The 22,902-nt window shown below is 35.6% G+C and overlaps 1 protein-coding gene across 1 annotated transcript in view; it reads left to right on the top strand.

Annotated features, from left to right (window-relative positions):
• Positions 1–22,902, top strand: part of LOC137385788 (golgin subfamily A member 4-like) — a 40,365-nt gene that overhangs the window by 16,858 nt on the left and 605 nt on the right. Inside the window, exons 12-33 of the mRNA XM_068072353.1 lie at positions 205–346; positions 522–671; positions 1,300–1,428; positions 1,780–2,148; positions 3,095–3,205; positions 3,603–3,758; positions 5,200–5,268; positions 5,434–5,488; positions 6,077–6,198; positions 8,097–8,250; positions 10,097–10,291; positions 11,531–11,756; positions 13,032–13,185; positions 13,301–13,459; positions 14,735–14,854; positions 15,833–15,970; positions 17,806–17,964; positions 19,086–19,234; positions 19,869–20,050; positions 21,236–21,702; positions 22,321–22,569; positions 22,750–22,896. Coding sequence (XP_067928454.1) covers positions 205–346; positions 522–671; positions 1,300–1,428; positions 1,780–2,148; positions 3,095–3,205; positions 3,603–3,758; positions 5,200–5,268; positions 5,434–5,488; positions 6,077–6,198; positions 8,097–8,250; positions 10,097–10,291; positions 11,531–11,756; positions 13,032–13,185; positions 13,301–13,459; positions 14,735–14,854; positions 15,833–15,970; positions 17,806–17,964; positions 19,086–19,234; positions 19,869–20,050; positions 21,236–21,702; positions 22,321–22,569; positions 22,750–22,896 — 3,802 coding nt within the window. The remainder of the gene's footprint in view (positions 1–204; positions 347–521; positions 672–1,299; positions 1,429–1,779; positions 2,149–3,094; positions 3,206–3,602; positions 3,759–5,199; positions 5,269–5,433; positions 5,489–6,076; positions 6,199–8,096; positions 8,251–10,096; positions 10,292–11,530; positions 11,757–13,031; positions 13,186–13,300; positions 13,460–14,734; positions 14,855–15,832; positions 15,971–17,805; positions 17,965–19,085; positions 19,235–19,868; positions 20,051–21,235; positions 21,703–22,320; positions 22,570–22,749; positions 22,897–22,902) is intronic.

Genomic DNA, 22,902 nt, shown 5'->3' on the forward strand with positions numbered 1-22,902 from the left:
AGAGCTGGCAGTTTCATAGATTTAATCCACTAAATCAAATTATGTCATAAGCTGTTGTACTATCTGTTCACACAATATGTTCAGTGGTTGTGACCCATAGTTGGTTTGCTGTCTTCCCCTCTACACGGACAATTAAGGAAGATGATGCTACAGTGTCTAGTTAGTATAAATAAGTGAAGTAGAGAAGGTTGTTTTACATTTTAGAGTAGAGCAAGCGGAAGAAATAGTTTGCACGAAGCTGGACACTGCTGAAGTACACATTAATGATCTGGAGGAGAAATTAAAGAAGGCCTTAGACAATGAGAAAATGATGAGACTCCAGCTGACAGACGTTGAGTACTCTGAGGTTAGCTTTAGCTCCCATTGTTCATTTGTTTTGTGCTTTTGCATTTGTGTGTTTCTTATTTTCTATATTACTAGCCGCAAGCTAGAGTATATCGTTGCAATTTAGGGCAAACAACTTCTAAAATTAATCATACAGAATTTTTTACAGCTGTCGGTGAGGTTTGTTGTATTGATAGGATAGTCTGAGGTTTCACACAGACACTGTGGAAAGGTCTCTGGACACCCTTCAAGCTAGCGAGACTTTACTGAAAAGCACAATTGCTGATTTGACGGAAGAGAGGCAGCGGGTTCAAATAGAGGCAGCAACATGGAAATCTCGCTTCGATGTATGCCTACTTCAATTTCCGAATTCTTACATGAAATCTTTGATGAAAATATTGTCAGAATGCTAGCATGGAACTATTATGGTTCATTTCATGGTGCATTCACAGTAACTATTGTTGTGCATGCACCATAAAAGTCATTGTAAAAATAGAGCATAGTATCTTCAATAGTTTCTCTTGGTAATGTTAGAATACATCAGATAAGTATAACATTTCTCTATATTTTCCCATTAAGTTTCTTTTTCAAGCTGACGCTTTTACGTGAACATACATTTCTGCCTTCATACTCTACTAAATCATACGCTAGTCAAACGGTAGCTATTTTCTTGTCTTAAATCAAGCCCCAACCAGCCAAACACTTTATAACAGACAAAATACTCATGTTGGTTGTGCCTTCTAAAGAGAATTATTCATTACTCAGAAGGTTAAAGCAATAGTGTAATGAGTTAATAATTTCAGTATAGTGTACCATGCGCTATATTTTAGTTAGTCATTATCTACCTAGTACTACCCACTCTGTAGGATGTACTCACAATGTACCAAGCGTGTTGGTCACTACGCAGCAGGTACTATATATCTGGCTATGTACAGTGTAAATATTATTAACCGAGTGGTATGTTTGCTATTGTAGGATCTGGACACTGAACTACGGACAGTGAAAGGGCAGCTTGTTGAAACAAAAAATCGAGAAATAACCTTGAAGGGAAAAGTTAGTGAGTTTGCAGCTACTGAGGCTTCTCTCCGAACTCGAGTTAAAGAGGTCAGCATCATCATTCTAATAAGTTTTCTGGCAGCACTTGTCATTAATTGAGCTTTCCCTTTTCACGTGAACTTAGACACTATCAATAATGCATGCTTTAGCCATCCGCTGCACCTTTCAATTCTAATAATAGACATAAATGTACAATGTTTAAGCTCAGTAAGGGTGTATAACGTATACCTCGACTGAAACTAAATGGTTTGCTGTTTGAAGTTGATTGCTACTAAAGCAATGGCAAGGATAAAGCGGTCATAACCGGCAAAGTATCAGTTTTTGTGGCAGCTGCTGCCGCAATGATTTATGCACACACTTTGTTGAGGACTTGTTGAAAACAGTTGATTGTCTGCATAGGTGGAGCTGCAGAATGAGGCATTTAAGAATGAGGTGATGCACTTGAAGAAATCTGCTACGGGCATCAGAGACAGTCTATCCGACTCGCTGTTTGGCAAAGATGAGCTGAACAACACGATACAGGACCTGAGATCGACTAATGAGCACACTAAGTCTCGACTCTCTCAAGTAGAAACAGAGAAATTTGAAATGGAAAAGCGACTGCAGGATGTAAACATAAAGTGTGCACAACTTCAAGCCCAGCTAAATAGTGGTCAGACAGGAAATCCGAAATTCAGCGAAAAACTTGCTTCCGCTGTTGCCAGTGAAAGAATAGCTAGGGATGCTGTTATAAGACTGGAGGCGGTTGTTGCAGCTTATGAAAATAAGGTAATGACATGCTGCCTTTTCTCATTGCTAATGTTATAGTAAAGATATGCTGTTATTTTAAAAGATTATATTAGAAAGTTAGTGTGCATGTAGCTGCTGTTTGTATCGTAGAGAAATACTTTTTTACATAAGTTGTTGAAACTTTCAGCAATTTTATATAAATGGAAGATCACTGAATTCAGCTTCAGTTAAAAAAGTATAAAAAAGCGTGACACATTTTAATATAAGTGTGTCACGTTTGTCAGTGTGACAGTGTGTCACGATTTTTATACTTTTTTATACTACAAGCTCATGATCAGATGATTAGATTGGTATGCTCACATATTAAGAATGGCAAATAAATTTTTAAGAAGACTCAGTTGAGACATGAAATGTTAAGAAACCTCAGAGTTTGTTGTATACTAATATTTCCTGTCTGCTTCCACTAGCAGGCACTATTAAATAAGGAGACAAACACGAGTTTGTCTCTCAAAGCGATTAAATTACAGTGATGCATTCATAGTCAGACTAAAAACAACGCTGGCGCATATGATCTGAACTAAGCAACGCTGCCAAGTCTCGTTTCTCCTTGATTTTTAGTTAATCAGAACCTAGAAATAGTCTTTTACTCCTCGGGGCCTTAGGTAGGTCAGAAACAATTACTTTCTATTTCCACTTGGTTGGTAAAGCTGGGGAATTTTAGGCTCATCGTGGTTGAACACAACTTCTTCGGCTGCAACACTTTACTGGTTAAAAATCTAAACCCTGCATGTAAATAAATCAAAACAAAGAATTAAATTACTTCACTCGAGAATTTAATTTGTTTTTGCCGATGCTCAATTTGTTTGATCAAAAACAAGATTAAACTTTTTATGCGTTGTAAACACTACTTCATTATTATTCTGTTGGCTATAAACCTTTAGCCTATCGTGCACTGTGTAACTTCATTTTTTTTATAAATTTCTAGCAAACTTCCGGTGTGATAGAAAGAGAGAACTTTCAGCTCAATGCAGAAAACAAGAATCTTAAAGACAAGTTGAAGACAAAGGAACGAGATGCAAGAGAATTAGAAGAGAAAGTAATTTAAATAAATATTTTTATAGATTTTTTTCAAGTAAAAAATAGTAGCTAAGATTCGGTGAATAAACATTTATAGGTAAATTCGATTCAGATTCGGTGAATACTATTTATATTTAACAGTAGCTGGCAGTTTATTGTTGAGTTTGTGATAACATTGTATAAATCTAGGGCTATCGCAGGCACCAACCCTTGAAGTACACCACATACACTTCTTATGACTAAACATACTTTTATTAATTATAAAAAGTCCTCTCTTCTTCTTGCTTTAAATACCCAGCTTGCCGCCCCTAAAGGTGACTGTTTATATAATGCTAGTCATAAACTCCCAAGATATACTTGTTTCTCATCAGCATGTTTAATGGACCAAAATATATGAAGTTTGATTTCTTATACAGGTGAATCGGCTGACGGCAGCAGGTAACACTGGTGGCACGTACAGGATTAATAAACTGCAAGAGCAAGTTAAGGATTTGCAGTTGGAACTTGAGCATTCCAAACAGACCAAGCTGGGTTTAGAGGAGATGCTGCAGAAGATCACATCAGGCTCCAAGGTTGGTATTCCAAGACTCACTTGTACCTTCATACTTGAGTGAGAGGTATATATAAGCGCCTAACTGGCTCAACTCATCATTGAGATAACTCTCTATGAGGTGGACGCACAGCAGTTGAACTAAGGCATTTGAGGGCAGATGTCTTGACAGAAGAGAACAAAAGTTTGTGAAAAGCTACCACCAAACTCAGAAATCAACATCATTCTTGTTATTGTCTGGTCTGCTGTTGGGTGATTTCAGTTGTTGCATTCTGAATCATGAATGAGTGAACTATTTGTGAAAAACTAAAGTAAATATTGTATCCGCTAATAATAAGTTGTCCAATCAGAATCAAGCTTCAGTCGCGCCTGGCCAAACCAAGTTGAACATTACTAAAGTTGTAGATTACATGTACAAGTGTTTTAGCCTCAGCTACTTTGTCTGTTTCTCCTAAATAAAGTTTCCAAAGTTCAAAACCTTAATTCAGTTGTCATAGAGCTCTCCTCAGTTGTCATAGAGCTATCCTCGGTTGTCATAGAGCTATCCTCAGTTGTCACCAAGCTATCCTCAGTTGTCATAGAGTTATCCTCTAAATTGTCATGAATAGCTACTAACACTTGTCTAATTGATAGACAGCTCAATTCAAAACTGGCTTTCTGATAAGAACATGTCTATTTTAATGAGATGTGTGTATGTGCATGCGTACTTGTGCGTATGGATATGTGCTTATGTGTACCTGTCCACATACATGTCAGCATATATGTACATGAGTGTATGCATGCAGGTGTGCTTGCATTTGTACATTTTGAAGGAATAATTATATACTGGAAGCTTCCGTCTATTGCTAACTGTAATCAATATATAGAAGAATTCAGGTTAATGAAGCATCATTTCTTCTTCTGAAGTATTACATCATTTCAAGGTGATTCTTGTATAAGTGTCAAAATTTGCCCTGTGAGTTTAGTTGTGTTGAAAGGCGCAAGTTGGCAACTTTCTGGTTTCTAAGTAACAACTTTTGTAGTTGCACAGTATGTTGTTACGGAGCTCACTAGTGGTACATATTTCTGTATAGGCCAAGTCAATCACGAACCTAACTTATGACTGCAGACTCTATTATAAAGATTAACACTTGATCGTCTGTAAAACCTGATGAAAAAGCCAAATGATAAAACAGATTTAATGCGATAAACAGTTGAAGAGATACTTTTTATTGTTTTATTTTATTTACAAGTTTATCTGAATATTGCTTAATATGTGTAGCTGCCTAAAAACTTCCTTAGCATGCAACTTTAGTGTGTGACATCTGCGCCCATTTTATAGTTGATTACTGTGCATATATCTGTAGCATAGCTTACATTGACAATACTGTAGGTTTGAAAAATTTTCTGTTTTTACTGGGTAAAAGATGGTGATTTTCTTTCTTTTGCAATGAAAAACAGGAAGTTTGTTTGCGTATTTACAGGCTTCCTGTGGACACAGTGCTGAGATTGCAGCTATGAGGGAAGAATTAAAAAGGCTTAAGGCTGCCAAGGTGGTTACTAGCATTTATTGGAGTTGACAATCCGTAGCAAGTGCTTGTCTTGTTGATTCATACTATAGTTTGCACAAGGATTCTTAACTCACCCCATGAATTTATTGCATCGATTTGGTCTTTTTGTTGTTACAATCTATGGTTGTTTGTTGCTTGCTTATGTAGGAAGTTCCTGTGCATCGATACGCAGATAAGCCAACAAATAGAGCAACTCACAAGTGTAAGTGGCTTTTCCATTTTGGTTTTCAACTAGACTGTCTTATATTAGCACTGTTAGTAAGGAGGCAGCTTAGACAGTATACATGTAAATTAGAAAGTTCTTACTGCTAACTGACTGAACTGTAGCGTGAGTTGACCATCTATCATTTTATTTTGACTTTTGGGTGTCTCCTCGATAGCCAGGGTTTTAATAAGGCACAACGATTTAAAAAATAAAAGGCTTTCCACTTTTTAAATCAGTTTTAAATGGTGTTTGCTTAGAAAAATAATTGCTTTATGAAATCAACACTTTTCAGTTTTATCTACACAATAGATTTTTATGGGATTTTGTCTGCACATTTGCAAAGCCATATTTTATTCAACTGTTGTTTAAACTAACCAAAGTATGTCTGCACTCCTTTAAACTATTTGTAGCCGTACAGATAAAATATAGTTTTACTTCTACGTTTTTATATCTCAGCGTGATTGTTCCCAAACACAATTTACCACTAAAATGCCATCAACTATATATTCATTGCATGTGTGGACAATGAAAAATTTAAACATATTTTTGCTGCATGTATAGAATATAAAACTATTTGTATTTTAGCACCTAAAAAGACAAATGCTACACCTTCGGTAGAAGGAGAGTCAGTGAGAGCCCAGTGCCTCAAGGAGCTAGTTGATAAAGTGAATGCAAGGAATACTTCGATCACAGAAGAGTCTTCAGAAGTTAGTATTATTAGAGACCTTTTAGTCTGCTGCTACTCATGGTAGTTATAATGTTGCCTGGCAACATTATATCATAAGTTGATGTCAATGTCGTTTGTTAATATATCACATTGCTAATTCGTGTGTTTGGAAATAAGGAAAGGTTTGGCAAAGTTGAAACATTTCCAACACTTATCAAGATATATTTAAAATGTCAGTTAACATCAACCTAGAATGAATATATAAATTTTGATTATAAGTTGTTTGCACAATGAAAAGAATGATGTTGGTGGAGTTGTCAGGCCTGTATCCTCTAGTTGCAAGTTTGGGCGGCGAATGTTAGGCGACTAGTTATGAACACCTGGGGGTTTGGGGCGGTGTAAGCCCCCCAACGGGGTTGGGGCAGCGCCCCGAAGCTCTGGACCTTTTAAGCATCAACAACCCTCAAAGTATGCATAAATGCAATCAATTGTAAGCATTGAAATCTGCATTAATATATTGTTTATGGTTCATGGTAGGCAAAACTTTTTCTTTATTCAACGAACGATATAAAACTCATAAGACTACAGATTTTTGTAAGGGACATTGACAGAACAAGAGCTATTACTTGTTTATGCAATAGCTCTTGTTCTGTCAATGTGTCAATGGCAGGAATCTTTCACAACTGATTCTGTATCTATTTCAACATCTTTATAGATGTGTAATATTAGAAGATTATTTAGACGAGCCTGCCCCATAGTGCTCCTCATCGATGTTTTGATTCTACGTTGATTAAAATTTATATGATAAGGAAAATGCAAGTTTGGGGATCTTCTTCACACTCCCACTATAAGCAATAAAGTTCAGTTTACAAGTCTTAACAAAATCTCACAAGATCACTCATTTGGCGAGATCATCACGGAGACAATATAGAACGCTAGTTGCTAGTAAATTAGTTGTCAGAAATTCCAAGTGAATGGGCTTAGACTGCAATTCTTAGTACTTAGCCACTGAAAATCATTAAAAAGTTGGGGCGGCTCAGCCGACCAGCCGCCCCAGGGAATACGGGCCTGGGAATTGTTACCCCTCTGTGCCACAATATTTACATATATACCGGGAAACCTTTATAAGTATTAGGCGATATATTCTGGCATTTTTTAATTACAAACTTCTGCCACAAATTCAATGAAGATTTCATATGCTAATTTCTAGTGATTTTGCAAACTAGAGTTTCTGTGAATCTTTTTTCTTGATTCTAGATTTTCATTGTTACTTCATCTACTTTAGTGATGTAATTCAACTACTATAGCCATGTTTACCTTGCAATTTGAATGAGGATGTACATTATGCACTAATATTTCACATGTAGTAAAGACATGAGGCTGTGCAAAAGCACTATATAATAAAATGCTCAATTAATCTTAAAAATAAAAACTTAAACAAGAGTATCATCCAGCACCTGGTGACTATGTCTAACAAGTAGGAATAAAATATAATATAATATATATCAATTATATATAATAAAAAGTGATATATCCTTTAAAAACATAATGCAACTCTTGCTTTTTGCAAAACCACGAATTGTTATTCTTACCTGTTAGACATCAACGCCAGGTGCTGGGCGATATTCTTGTTTAAGTTTTTCATGTATATATCAATGGCTAGTATAGAGATCCACTTATAACTTTGATCTTCTTCAGCTATTGGCTGTTTTATGCATCCACATCCATGTCCATCTGCTGTATGTAAACGCCAAAGATTAACTACACCTATTATGTTATCAGGCAATTATCAACTTATTTGCATACCAGAGTTATTACTGTGGTATACAGTGCTGGTATGTAACAGGCCATATTGATGGCAATTAATTAGGTCAATTTGACACAATTGCATGACATGCAACTGCTACTTTCACTTGGTCTACTTTACCTATTTCTTAGCCTCCAGCAGTCAATTTAGCTGTCAGTGATGATGAGGCAGCAGAGATTGCTTCCCAGAGTTCCATATGGGAGAAGCTAGAACCTCCAGTACGTCAGAGTCCCCGCCCTGTCATGTCCGCTCAATTCAAGCCCTCAAGTCCCCCTCCTCAACCCGGTAATCTAGCATATACCTCACTTTAGTATTTTTATCCAAAATTGCACTAAATTTGAAGCCTTATAATAGATTGAATGCCATCATTTTCATATAATCAGAGCACTGTTAAGAAATGCTTCCATGATAAGAGTAGGTGGTCACATGATCTTACTTGCAGTAAACTATCTTCATTGTACCTTAAATAAAAATCCTGAGACTTTAGAAATGAACAAACCTCCTTTAGCTGACAACAACAAAACTTTGAAATGATTAGTGTCAAATTAAATGGTTTGCCAACAGAGATTATCGGCTGATTTCATACCCCCCCCCGTAGGTTTCATGATGTTTTACTGTTACTGACATGTTACTGTGCACAAAAAATATTATAAAAGTGCAAACAAATTACTTAGATTCTTAGTTACACACAATAGCTGTTATACAAGCGATCATCCAAAGAACTGTTTGCACCATAAAAATTTGTGTTTCTCTCCAATGAATTTGTTACGTGTAGAACTTATCTATTGTGTCTGATATCTTCTTATGTTCTGAATGGCAGACACAATTAAAAGCTTTTTTAGAAAGGAGAGCATTTGTCAATAACGGAGGACTAATGACAGGTGCTATGTGTAAGGATGATGGCATTCAATTGTTTCGTGGTAAAAGCGTATCGTAAAGGTTTTTATGTGTCATAAATTAGCACCGCTCACAGGCATGTTAGCATGCACTGGCTGTATTTTGTATACATACTAATGCTTAAAATTTTCAAATTCTATATTTTGTAATTCTGTCATAACTCTATGTTGTTCATCTGTGTCATAACACTATGTCACTCATCTATGTCGTAACACTATGTTGCTCATCTATGTCATAACTCTATGTCGCTCATATATGTCATAACTCTATGTCGCTCATCTATGTCATAACTCTATGTCGCTCATCTATGTCATAACTCTATGTCGCTCATCTATGTCATAACTCTATGTCGCTCATCTATGTCATAACTCTATGTCGCTCATCTATGTCATAACTCTATGTCGCTCATCTATGTCATAACTCTATGTCGCTCATCTATGTCATAACTCTATGTCGCTCATTATGTCATAAGTCTATGTTGCTCATCTATGTCATAAGTCTATGTTGCTCATCTATGTCATAACTCTATGTTGCTCATCTATGTCATAACTTTATGTTGCTCATCTATGTCATAACTCTATGTCGCTCATCTATGTCATAACTCTATGTCGCTCATCTATGTCATAACTCTATGTCGCTCATCTATGTCATAACTCTATGTCGCTCATTATATCATAAGTCTATGTTGCTCATCTATGTCATAAGTCTATGTTGCTCATCTATGTCATAACTCTATGTTGGGTGTCTACGCCATAACGCAAAGCAATTGTCATAACTTGGTTACGAGCCTGGCATCACAATTGCACTATGTGTTGTGTTTTTTGGCATTCTTCAAATATTATTGCAACCTGATTTTGCTTCAGAGCGATAAGATCAATATTACATCTCATTGTTGTAACATTGTTAGATTTCTGTTGTATGCTTCCACAATATTGTTAGCTAAACTGGTGATGTGGTATGTTATACTTCATAAGGTTAGCATAGGTGTATCGCTTTGTATTTGTTAATTGCTGCCGGGCAGAGGAACAGTGTTGTCACTGTTCCTCATATAGAATACAAGAGTTATTCTTGTTCAAGTATGTCAGTATAACTTATACAACCACTGTTGTGTGTGTACACCGTAATACATATTGTTTCGCAATCATGTAACAGCATGTCTTAGCGAGTGATAACCCGCAGAGAATAGAAGTGAAACTGAGTGATTTCTTAGCACATAATCCGCTAACACTTTTAGCCTTAGCCGCACAATCTCGGTCCTCTTCTCCCACGGAACCCGACAATAGTTCTGATGTGCCAGAAGAGAGCTCACTCTGGGAGAAGCTTGAGCTGGTCGCTCCGAAAAAGTCCATCACCCAACCGCCCACTCAATCGCAGATTGTTTTTGATGATGAACCCATTGCACCAGTTTATTGTAGATCTGTGGAGCAAGGTAAACTATGGGCCATCTCTAATCTCTAAGATGGTTTGCTTTCTAGCTTTGTTGTTAATTTGCTATACGCCTTTAATTAGATGAAAATATTGTTTTATAGCAACAGCACTGTTTGTTTCACCGTCATCATCTAACCCATAATCACTTACAATTGCTTTATTCGCAATGTAATTTTATTAATATATAAAACCCCGTTATACTTATTTCATTGTGGCTATTATGTAGATCTAACCCTCAAATTATATATATGTATTAATATGATAGCGTATTATATATATAAATTATATATATATATTATGCATAAATTATATATATATAACTTGTGTATATATATTATATATAAATTATATATATATATATACATTGGTACGATGGTGTGGTTGTTAGCCCTGTTTCGTACTCTTCAGCCACTGGTACAGGCTGAAATAAAAGAATGCTATAAGCGGGATTTGAACTCGCAACACTCATCTTGCTAGGCTGACACTCTACCCCCAGTGCCATTCAAACACCTTACTATGTGTACTGCTGCTGTCGCTGTACGATGTTTGCTAGTTCTGTGTACAGTGATAATACAAGCCTCATTTGTAAAGTCATTATGTGTAAAATCATTTTTCATTGTTTATTGCTGATCTGTCTTTTAATCAAATGTTGAATTGATTTAAATTTTAAAAGAACTTTGCTCTAGAGTTCTTCTTGAACACATAAACTTTTAATGATGATTCAATCAGTTTTAAAGATGAACATTATAATTTTAACGATATTTGTGTACGCATGATGCATTTTAATTAGTATTTTATAAAACCAGTTTGTTGCTTGACCAAGATTTAAAAAATTGCCACTGGAGTCGTGTCATCTTTTTGCCAAATTTATGTGGCTAGTACATATAAAAGAAGCATATATAATGTTATATATATATTACTGTTTTGACTTCAGTAACTAGACAGATTTATTAGCTTTGTAAATATTGATATAGATCTTTAAATTTGTTTTTTGCAAAAACATTTTTTAGATGGCTTAATGATAAACTTTGTTGTATTCAGCGAGAGCCAATAACTTCAACGCAGACAATGCATTCGTTATATGTTGCACCTAACACTTACCTAATCATGAGCCGATTTAGCTTTGAAAATTTTTAAACTTTTGCAATTTTTATATTATTTCTAATATTATTTTAGATTACATCGTGTTTGTAAACAAAGGTGAACTTGAATACTTGACTCAGTCACGTTATATTAACAGGTAATGATAGCGCTGATGAAGCCTCAGAACTAGAAGAACTTATAGTACCCGCCTTAGAGGGTGCGCCTCAACACTCCCCAAGCGGTAGTTCTACAGTTGGCAAGACTGAAACAGGCAAGCACCAATCACCAACTTCATTGGCTCAACCTGGGCATGCCATGGATACCAAGGACATTGCTAGACTAAGACAAAGTGTGGTTGACCTTGAACGACGCCTAGCCAGCAGGTAGAACCTGTTAACGATAAGTTATTTTGCTAGTAAATTTGACATACAGTCAAACCATTCGTTATGATTTCCTTTACCTACAAATACGTCGATAGCCTATGTGATGCAAAAGTTAAGCAAGTACATGTATTTGGCTTATAACTGGGAATAATAAAAGTTTATTGTAATTTTGCAAGTGAAGTAATAATTAACAAAAAGACATAAAATGTACCAAGCATAAAAATGATGAAAAATCAATAAGGTAAGTTAGATGAAACTTGACCTAGTCTGGTGTAAGTTACTACTCTGCTTAGCTCTATCACTTCTACTTCTGCACTGACTGGCTCCTGTCTCCCAAACCTACAAAATTATAATATTTTTGTTGACTGCTTTTTTATTAACTTACATCTTATATAATACATTCACTATGTTTACACAATTATTTCCATATTTACAACATTTATTAAAGAATGGTTTTAAGATTTAGGATTGTTGAGCATATTACATAAATTACAATGTATTCATGTGAGAATATTTGATTCAGCATACAACTATGGTCTCAATATGCATAAAGTTGGTATGTAAAGGTTTGGTTGTAAGTTGAGCTATTTGACTGGCTGAACGCAGACAACTCATTACTTGGTTTGAGTAATAGGTATACTTTAACATCATCTCTAATTTAGTCTAAAGCTATAAAGCTAACTGATAAAAGTTTCTCTTGCAACGACTATTTGTTTTACTTCATAGCATAACAAGTGGGCTAAGGAGTTGTCTCCTGCCGCTATATGCTTTAGTACTGTCACAGATGTGGATGTCAGCGACAGTAGAAAATATGGCCTAATAAATATATCTGTGACACTATCAGCCCTATCAGTGATAGCTGCAGATAACCTTCTTTTGTGTACATTTCCACAATATAAAAGTATATATTCACACAGATGGTTGTCTGCTGTCCGTTTACAAGCCAACACAGTTTATGGAGTTTGGGGCCAGATTTAAACGCGTCTTAAGTTGAAACGTGGATTCGGTCTGCTGAACTGAGTCTAGAAGCCACAAATTCTGCAAAAGATAGATTTTAATTCAATTTTTACCCTAGTGTATTTTCTTGTGGTTCTATGACTTAGAACCACCAAAAAAATGCTATTGCAACATGCTATTGCCACACAGTTTCCCACGGTGACAATTAGTATTGACCTTGTAACAATAGGAGTACTCTGTGATTCTCTTAAGTATTTAGGGCTCAAAGTGAGGTGCACATGACAGTCCTAACAAGTAGTTGTCTTTGATTTGTGCCAGAGAGACTGAGATCCGCATGCTAAGAAATAAGGAGAAGGAGATTGAGAGAGAGTCCAGCCTGTCAGGAGACAAATACACTATGAAGACTAAACTACGCACGCTTCAAGACCAAGTGGATTTTGGAGAGAAGAAAATTGTTGAATTGCGAGAAGAGGTCGGCGTTGTTTATTTCATGCTATGCAGTTTTTTAATCTGTCATGCGATTTGGTTAGTGTTGCTTTTAGCTCACTTTTAACTACAGGATTTGTTACATTCTGTAATTTTTATAGATAATAACCAGGGATAAAAATCTGACAAACAGGCAGAGAGAGATTATTGATCTAAGGCTAGAGTTGAGCAAATTGCGAGAAGAGTCATCAGCAAAGTCTAAGGTGGAAGAAGTTGTGTCTCCAGCCCTTTCTCCCCACAGCGCACAGCGCCCAATACAGGTACTTGATGTGTTTGCTTCTTACACATTTGACTATTTGTGTGGCTGAAACATTCTAACTCTACAGTTGAGGATTACAAAAACCATGGAACTGAATGTGCTGAAACCTTTTAGCTTTACGGTAGACAGTTGAAAACCCTACTAACATAATTACTATGCTACAATACTTATAAGTGTGTTGAAGCATAATTCTACAGCAGGTGACAGCATTAACTATGCAGCTGCTGAGTGTGCTAAAACATTCAAACTCTACAGTAGATGATTACTTGAATGCTACTTACTCTTAGTGAATATTAAACAGTTTAGAAGACTGTTCAACTATCTGTAATAAAATTATACTAAATATGAATTTATTTATATCCACAAAATTATTATTCACAGCAAAAAATATTTTCCATGCAAAATAGGATAATTGCTAGTAATAATCTGTTAATGTTAATTCTGTTCGTCTCCCATGTGCCATAAGTCCAGTTAAAGTCAAGTAAACCTTTTGACTAGCTTGTATGATTACTAGTATTCTGCAGTGTTTATATTTCAAAGCATAAAGTATGTCATAAACAAAGCCTTCATCATTTTAAAACACTACAAAGAGATCGCATTCAGGAACTTAGTAACAGTCACTGGCCTCAACCATAAATCTTAATTTGCTTTTCTGATGTTTGCCAAAGTAAGTCGGAATAAATGTTTTGGAAAAATTAGTTCAGTTTTTGTCAAAATGCAAATAGAGTTGCTAAATCAATACAATTCTCAACTTGGTATGTAGTTTGGAGGATACTAGCCGAAACATGACTCTGTGATCGGTAGTATGAACTCCATCAAGTCGTGAGGGACTTCAAATTCTTTTGATTAAATTGGTTATTGTATCAAAGGGTAACTACATTTAATTGATTATTTAGCATCTTTTTTGTGCTAGCTGGTAAAGGCCTTATATTCAAGGCACCATAACAGCTAAGTACAAAGATACAATCGGGAGTTGTCATACTTCACATATAAATAAATAAAAATAAAATAATAAATATATTTATTATTTTTCATTGTTATTGCTTATGAAAAATTATTCATAAAATATCTCTAAATAATATTCAAATAGTTTGAAATATAATATAATATAATATAATAAATTACACAACATAAGTCTAGGAGATGATGCTTGAAAAATTTGTGTTTGTTGCTTTTACGTAGTGACCCTGCACATCTTACAAATAACTAACTACTAATACCTTATAGTGCATGAATAAACCATGTAATACGCCACTAATGCTTGCTAATGCCACAGATGTGCACAGCACCTGGCAGGCAGACAACTGTTGAGCAAGACCCAGCACTTTTGTATAAGTCCATGATAGAGAGCAAAGACTGTCATGTCGAACAGCTGACCAAGAGGCTTGAAGAGAAGGTACTCCTATACACAGTACCATTCTACTATATGGACCTTGGCTGTCAATACATTCTTAATACAGTAATTTCACAGCCTAGCAATTTGTCTCAACCCGGCATTTAATTTGTTTAGAGTTGTCTTCACCTGTTTTTAAGTATTTTAATAGTGTGACAGTTTGTGGGTGTGTCAAAGGGCATCGCTGAAGAAGTCATTTAAATGTTACTGACACAGCCAATTCTTTTCATTGTAATCACTTGATGTTATATAGTAAAACAAGTATATATGTTATTTGTTGTATATATATATAACATACATGTATATATATATACGATATATTGTAGAGAAACTGTACTATGCATGTATTTGCTTGTATTTTTTTTCATACAGGCACTTACATGGAAATTTAATGATTATTCAAAAGTTATAGTTCTATATATACCATTCAAAACATAACCATATGTAACTAGTGATTTACATCCAGTACTTCTAACACTATGTTTAAAATATATTAAAACTGAGCAATTAAAATTAGAGTTTATTTGCAATTTTTGCAAAGTTTCGTGATCGCTTGGAACTTAGAAGTGTTGCCAGTTTCAAAACTGTAAGAATTTCTAAATAAAAAACTGTACTTAATTTTATTGTTCACTAGCAACAATCTTAGTGGTGTCCAGAACTCCTTTCACTTACAATCAGATAACTCACAAGTAGGTGTTGAAGAGACTGGTTCTCAGGAACCAAATAATGCTTTGGAACCAAATATTATCAGCGCTATGTCAGACATATTTTAGCGACCTGTTTAGATGAAGTTTAGATGAAATCAGCTGAAAAATGTGGAAACGCAGACTAACAGACAGACACAATGACAAAGTGGGATTTATCAATAGTGATTTTATAGTCTGAGATGAGCTCTTTACCCTCAGATTTTCAAAATGCGGATGTCTTTGGTCTTAACCGGTCAGTTTTCTTTTGCATTCTGCACTAAGTTCATGTTTACAGACTTCTGACCTAGAGAGGCTGGAAAAGGAGCTACGCAGTTTGAGATTAGAGATGCCGGCTGCTCAAGACTCGAGGTTTAAATATCTCGACGACAGATATACCGAGACTGCCACAAAATGCTACCAAATGAAACGGGAGGTATTTTTATTAACGTTTTTTAACAGAAAGCAGTTGAGTACAGCTGTTCCAGGTCTATGTTGCTGTAGATGCGATATTAGCTCTGAGCTACAGGGCATTATTTGTATTGCTGACCTCTCTTAAACGTAAATGCTTTTAATTAACAAATACATCTTATAATCCTTTTTCTATAAACACATCTCATTAAATTATCTTTAGTTAATACATTATTCTATGTGTGGGTAACTTGTGGAAGTCCACTCATTGAAGTTAACCGGTCGACAAAACACCTTTTTAAAACTGATGGACTCATTAGAACGATGCTTGATTTTATTATAATGCATGTTAAGATAATTGCCATATCACGAGTGTATAAACATATTCAACATAAGAGAGTGCAACTCCTAGTAACAAATTAACATCAACACTTGGAAATAATATCCGGAACAAAAATTGTTGAATGTACATGTAAATTATTTTTGCATTGCCGCGCTCACTACTATATTAGTGTTTTTTTTAATTTAGTATCGATTTTAGATTACCACCTTTTTTATAGCATGAAGTAAGTTTTAGTTTGCCTCTTTAAATCTGCACCTCTGTTTACCATCATATACCTGTTAGATATATCCTAACACTGTTTCTAAGCCGCGAGCACTCCTTTACATCTCTCTATACTTTTATTTCTTCAAGTTCCTCAGCCTCCTTGTAGGGGTTAATTTTAGTGTAACATCCATTATTTATGTTTACCCCTCTCGAGGTACATTTATGCACAAAACACACAAATAGAGCCTTTAAATGTTTTTCCAGGAGGTACATGATTCTACTAACAATTTTATCAGAGTTCTGTTGTTATTGACTTCACAGCCAACTCTTATAGCGTAATTAGAATAACAAAATGGATTGTTACCGACTCATTCCGGCAGCTCATAAAAGATAGAACAAGATTGGCATGACGAGCTTGTTATAGTTAAAGATGTGAAATAAAAATTATTTGGGCTATTTGAGATTTGGGTTTATGACAAAACTGAATTTAGCTTTGTCTTCCCTGATCTATCCTTTGTCCCTTCCACCATGACATATATATTCCACCATGGCATATATCAATGTTGTCTACAGCAAATTTTACTGTTTCGATAAGATATGTGTGCCTGTTTTCATGTTTCTAGTGAAGTCAAAAATGTAAAAACGTGAATACTTTATACTAATAATATTTACATGAGTTTTGTAGGAAAGATGCAATTTAGTAATAAGCCAATTTCTGCTTTCCGAAATATTGCAAATCATTAGGAGCACATTATAGCTTTATATTTTGTAAAATTACTTAATTGAGAGAATGAAGTTTTAAAAATTAAACAATTTTTAAAACAAAATTTTTGAAAACTCTGATATAAAAACAGTGAGACGGGGGGGTGGGTAATAGCCAACCACCTATCAACATTAATAATCCACAGTCGCCAGTGATCTAGACTACTGTTGGTTCACAAAAATACTGATCAGCTAAAAACTACTCTACGAGTACACTACTCTATGAGTAAACTACTCTATGAGTAAACTACTCTATGATTACACTACTCTATGATTACACTACTCTATGAGTACGCCACTCTATGAAAAAACTACTACAAATCAAAATAAAGTTTTGTGCTTTGTAACAGTTTGTGCAAAATCGAGAAGCTTTTGCTGTCGGCAGCCTTCTTTAACCAATAATCTAATAAAGGAATCGTATTGTTATTTGCTCTCTGTATATCGCACAAAGATATTCGTTTATCGGATACAAAGCCATGTTGCATTGACGCATTACCAGATGTCGTACTGTGTAATTGCAGTCAGGTCATTCATAATAATCACTTTTTCAGCGAGATGAGTGGAAAGCAAAATATGACAAACTGACAGAGGAGCATTCTAAGTGCGAGGTTCGATCACCTGAAAAGTGTCAAAAGTGTAAGCGATTAAAATCGGAGATAAGGCGACTTCAGAAGGAGCTACGCCTCTATAAGGATAGACTCATCGACAAGGTAAAATCTTTGGTAGTAATCTTTAAATTTAAAGCAAATGGTTTGTTTTAGCGACCAGCAGATAAGTTATCTGGTATGAAAACCTGTTTCAGAGTTGCCTTCTCAATATGAATGCTTATGAACAGAGCATTTTTCTTTATGTAGATGGCATAGTGAGATATAATGATAAGTTTTATTTATCCTGTTATGCGCTGTTAGTGTGCAACTGCGTGTAGTTCAGAACAGACATTCCAAAATGTTTTTGCAAGCCAATTTAAAGTGGCACTTAGACCGTTGAAGTGATGCAAATATTTCCTATAATAAGAGCCACATCCATCTATCTGTCCGAAGCTGTGCTAAAAGCAAATAGAAAAAATAATGCAGAGAATGGGAATCAATCTCATATATTCTGTTTAGTGACCAGGCACACCACCAACTGCACCACTCGACCACCTTGTTGCACCTAGCAATAATTGTGGAGATACTTATTACACATGACAATCTCTTACGACGCACAGGATTGCCAGCAAACTAGTGAAAATAATATCAATAAAAAACTATCAGCTAAAACATCAAGCTTTAGTCTGATGTAACTTTTGTCTTTGTAGATCTACCCAGTCCAAAAATATAATAGTTTGAATGAAATATTTTCTTAAAACACTCAAATTCAAGAGTGAGTGTGATTATGTCTGTAGTAGGACTTCGGCAAAGAGATCGAATGAATAGATACGCATAACACAGCAACTTGAACATAATACTTGATATCAATAACGATAGAGATAGGCAGCTGCCCAACTTGCGGCATCATTTTGGCATGTAGTTTTCTTCTAAGCGTTTTATCAGTGATCAAATTTTGTCAATTTTAATCTTGAAACATTCTGGGAGTCAAATCACCCAAACATCAAAAACAATCGCAAATGATCGAAAAATATCGATACTTTCTGATAAAATCTACTAAAATTTTGTGTAGGTTCATCTTTAAATAATAGTGCGATTACTTTTTGTACATGATACAGGTTCAAGTCCTCTGCATTGATTTGATTTTTTAATATCTCACTCTGTCAAACATAAAATCCTATGATTCATTGTAAACGGTAAAACCCACGAGTAAGAATTAGTTAACCATAATTCCATGTTAACAGCAGCTGCTGGAGCAACAACTCCCTAACCGATCAACAAGACGGGATGAGGATGAGTTCTCCGATAGCACTATTGATGGTGTAACAAGTCTTTCAACCGACCCTGTTATAGACCACCGCAGTCGCGAACAGACATCATTCCGTCCTTACACGTGAGTATGCGCCATTGTAACATAACAGGCAACTTCCCTTATCTGTTTATCAAATTCATGGATAATAGTTTAAATAAGCATTTGTACGTTTTGTAAATTGCTGTGTAATGAGCTCTCTTTTGTGGTGCTTAAAATGAAAGATGAGATAACCCTCAATTTCCTGTTTATAATTAGCAAAGTAAAATTGTTCGTGATACAGTGCACTCTCACCATACGACATTAATTTGATCCAGTGTTGGCATCGTAAGGCGAAAATGTTTTATAGAGGTGTATAGAAACTTATAGTGATTATCTAATGCAAAACACCCTTAATAGAAACATCAAAATTTTATATATGTATTGTAATTTTTAAAAATTAGTAACAAAAGAGTATATTAACCTTAGTAAATAGATATAGTTTACATCTTACTGCAACCTAAATGTGCTGGAAAGCAGTTAGTGAACAATTTATGTAATTAATCACGGTTTTGAGCTTGGTTGTCGCATTACCTGCCTATAGAAAAACATGGAGTTCAGCTTAAAGCTGTCATCAGGATATGAAAATACATATGTGGCTCGAGACTACTGCTTAACAAAGCACAGGCTAACAATGTTACAGTAAATCAATCCATTAAATTCTTTTGGTGTTTTTCAGCAATGGAATTAACTCGAAGTCCCTCCCAGTGAGTTCCTCTAACCATCGCTCTTCTCGCGTCAAACCATTTGAAGCTCAACATTATGAAACTATTTCTGAATATAATCCTCGGTACTTTTCTACTAGTGGTCGGGAGGGTCAGGAGACACCCCTTAAGCAAGGTCAAATAGTCAAGGTTTTAGGTGAGTGATTATTCTATGAAAGCTATTAGCAATTGTTAATTATTAATAGTTAAATGAAGGTGATGGCAGCTAAGTCTTTGTGTCTGTAAAAACCATTACAAGGAAGACAACTTGGTTTTAGGCAAGAGTGATGTACTCGCAAACTAACTTTTTAATCATTAGAAGTGCATGATCTTTAACAGTCTACGTAATCTTTTAATAGAACCTGGTCCACGCTTGCGAAGTATCGTATTAATACTGATATAGTTGCATGTGTTCCACCTTCCAGACTAATCATTTTTGTCGGTTATCGCTAATCATTTCAGTTTTTTTTCTCCATGTTTTGATTGTTGCAATCAAGTTATGATGTTATTACAATGATTGGAAACTAATAACTGGACTATAACATGGCGAGTTGAGAAAACCATTGGCAGTGTCCCTTGAAAGTACCACGATATGAGAGACAAGTCGAGAGAAAGCAATCCTTAATATAGTTTTAGCATTAATCAGAAAATGAAACACATGCTCTTGACACAAAGAAATCTTCAAGATGCGGAATGTGAGAAAATCTATTGACTCACATATTGCAGATAAAATGACTCATTGCAAAAAGCTTGACCAATAGGTGCTTGTCACTGACTGAATACCTTAAACTATTCCTATCGGATGTTAATTGGAACAGGAATATTATTTTGCTCAGGAACTTATACCAACATCTGAATTTATTAAAATAATTCTTTGTTAGCGTCGTTCCTAAGCCTTTGCTGTTTTGCCTTCACAGTGTGAGTTTGTATTTACATTGTGTCATTTAATCTCGTACTGTGACTTCTTTTTTATATTTCATTGACTTGTAAGTGAATATTACAACAGCTCTTTTGCTTTGCACCGTTGATTTTTTATATCTCTCGTTCAGCTGTTCTTAAATTTTTAATTTAAGCCACTGCTTTGAGATGAATTCAATTCATCTTTAATGTAGGGTTTTTTTATTTTTGTTTAATATTATAGTTTACATAGTTCAGTGTCATCATCTTCTTAATTTTAGTAAGTTTTTTATATCTTCACAGTGCATATCTCTTTGCTCCATTTTGTTAACACCGCGGTTCACCATCAATAGAAGGTGGAGTATTCCATGAAACTGTCCATCTCGATGTAAAATATACAGCCACAAGAATAGACGTCACCATTTCTTTCTCATTCTATTTTTAGAGCAAGCTGATGCAAAGGGCTATGCCAGAGCCGAAGTAAATGGTAGAATATATCTTGTACCCATGAAGTACCTTCAACTACTTGACATATCTAAGTCAGCATCTTCAGAGAAGGCAGCCGTTTTATCACAAGTGTTTGCACCTACCCAGACCCCCGCCTACCACACAAGATCTCTAACAGCCCACTTTCCAGCTGCGTCGCAGTCGTTGGAGTCACAATTGGGGAGTCGCCGCACTAGATCGGCATCTCCGACCAAATACTCCATCCCGAGTGCAGCGCCTGTGGATAATGAAGTCAACCGAATCACAACCGCCAGTGTTCAGGCAAAGTTGTTACGAAAACCTCGAGCACCAACAGAGCTACGAGCAGAGGTTATAGCCAATCAGAAGTTGTATGTGGAATGGGCGTACCTGCATCATCTTGAGCACGGCACAAAGAGTAATGGCACCCCTGTTCTTGGCTTCCGAGTAAGTTTGTATGGTTATTAGCTCTTTAATTATAGAACTTTTTCAAAAACTTTAGAAAGTGTGAAATAGTCGATATATCTACTCAAGACTTTTTGTGTTAGCGATCTGAGAAGTTAACAAATAACAGCCCAATTCATTAACTCTTTCACTACAGTATTTTTACTTGTTCTGACGGAATTAAGTTTGGTCAAAAAATGTTTGGATGACGTACATTCAATATTTTTGCTGTAAAAACTAGAGTTTTTGTCCTTCAAACTAAAGTTCTTTTAAAGTCAGCAAAAAATCCTGTGCCAGAATCAGTGCATTTGAAGTATAGAAAATGTGTTTAATTTTTTTCTAGTTTATTAAAATAGGCTGCAAAAGAAAAAGGCTATCATTTTTGCTTTGTTATATCAATGTTAAATTTTCAAGTGGCCAGTTGGTCAGCAAGTTACATGTATAACATAGCGTAGTATACGCTAAGATTAGGTTTTGAGTTGTCTTCTCAGTATCATTTGTAGATGAGTAGCTAGTCAGGTTATAAAAAATATGCAACTAATATGAAGTACCTAGGATATATAAAAGAAGGGAACACAACTTCGATTTGTTAATTGGAAACAATTCATGGATTCTATTTAGGTGTTCCTCAATGGTCGCTCTGTGAAAGACATAGACTCGGTCTACACAACCGTCACGTCTCTCAACCTATCACGTGACCAACTCTCTGATCTACACACGGTTAGCGTACAAGCACTGGGGGCTAACAATGTTAACTCACACTTGGTTCATATATCCTTGTCTCCAACCACTGACCGATCTCAACTCAGCCCTCGGCAGCAGTCTAAAGAGAGCCGAACCTCAGACAGCAAGAAGGCTACAAAACGATTGGTAGATACTGCTTTGTCTCTTAGCCACGCTGTTAGACTGCAGATATTTTATTTACAACTTTGACTGAGAGCCTAACTCTAGCATGATCAAGATTCTAAAAGCAGATTTATCGAAAAATCTCCATGTTTCTAGTTTTTGCACATAAATCATATTAATCATCTGGTTTTTTTTCTATCACAGTTCATAGCCAACTATGACTACGACCCTCTCAAACATGGCTCATCGGGGCACAATCACTCCCCCAGGGTGGCGAGGCTGGCCCTAAAGACAGGAGACTATATAGTCACCTATGGACAACCGAAACCAAATGGCTTTTATTTTGCTGAGGTAAGT

This window comes from Watersipora subatra, chromosome 1, assembly GCF_963576615.1.
Source record: "Watersipora subatra chromosome 1, tzWatSuba1.1, whole genome shotgun sequence".
NCBI lineage: Eukaryota > Metazoa > Bryozoa > Gymnolaemata > Cheilostomatida > Watersiporidae > Watersipora > Watersipora subatra.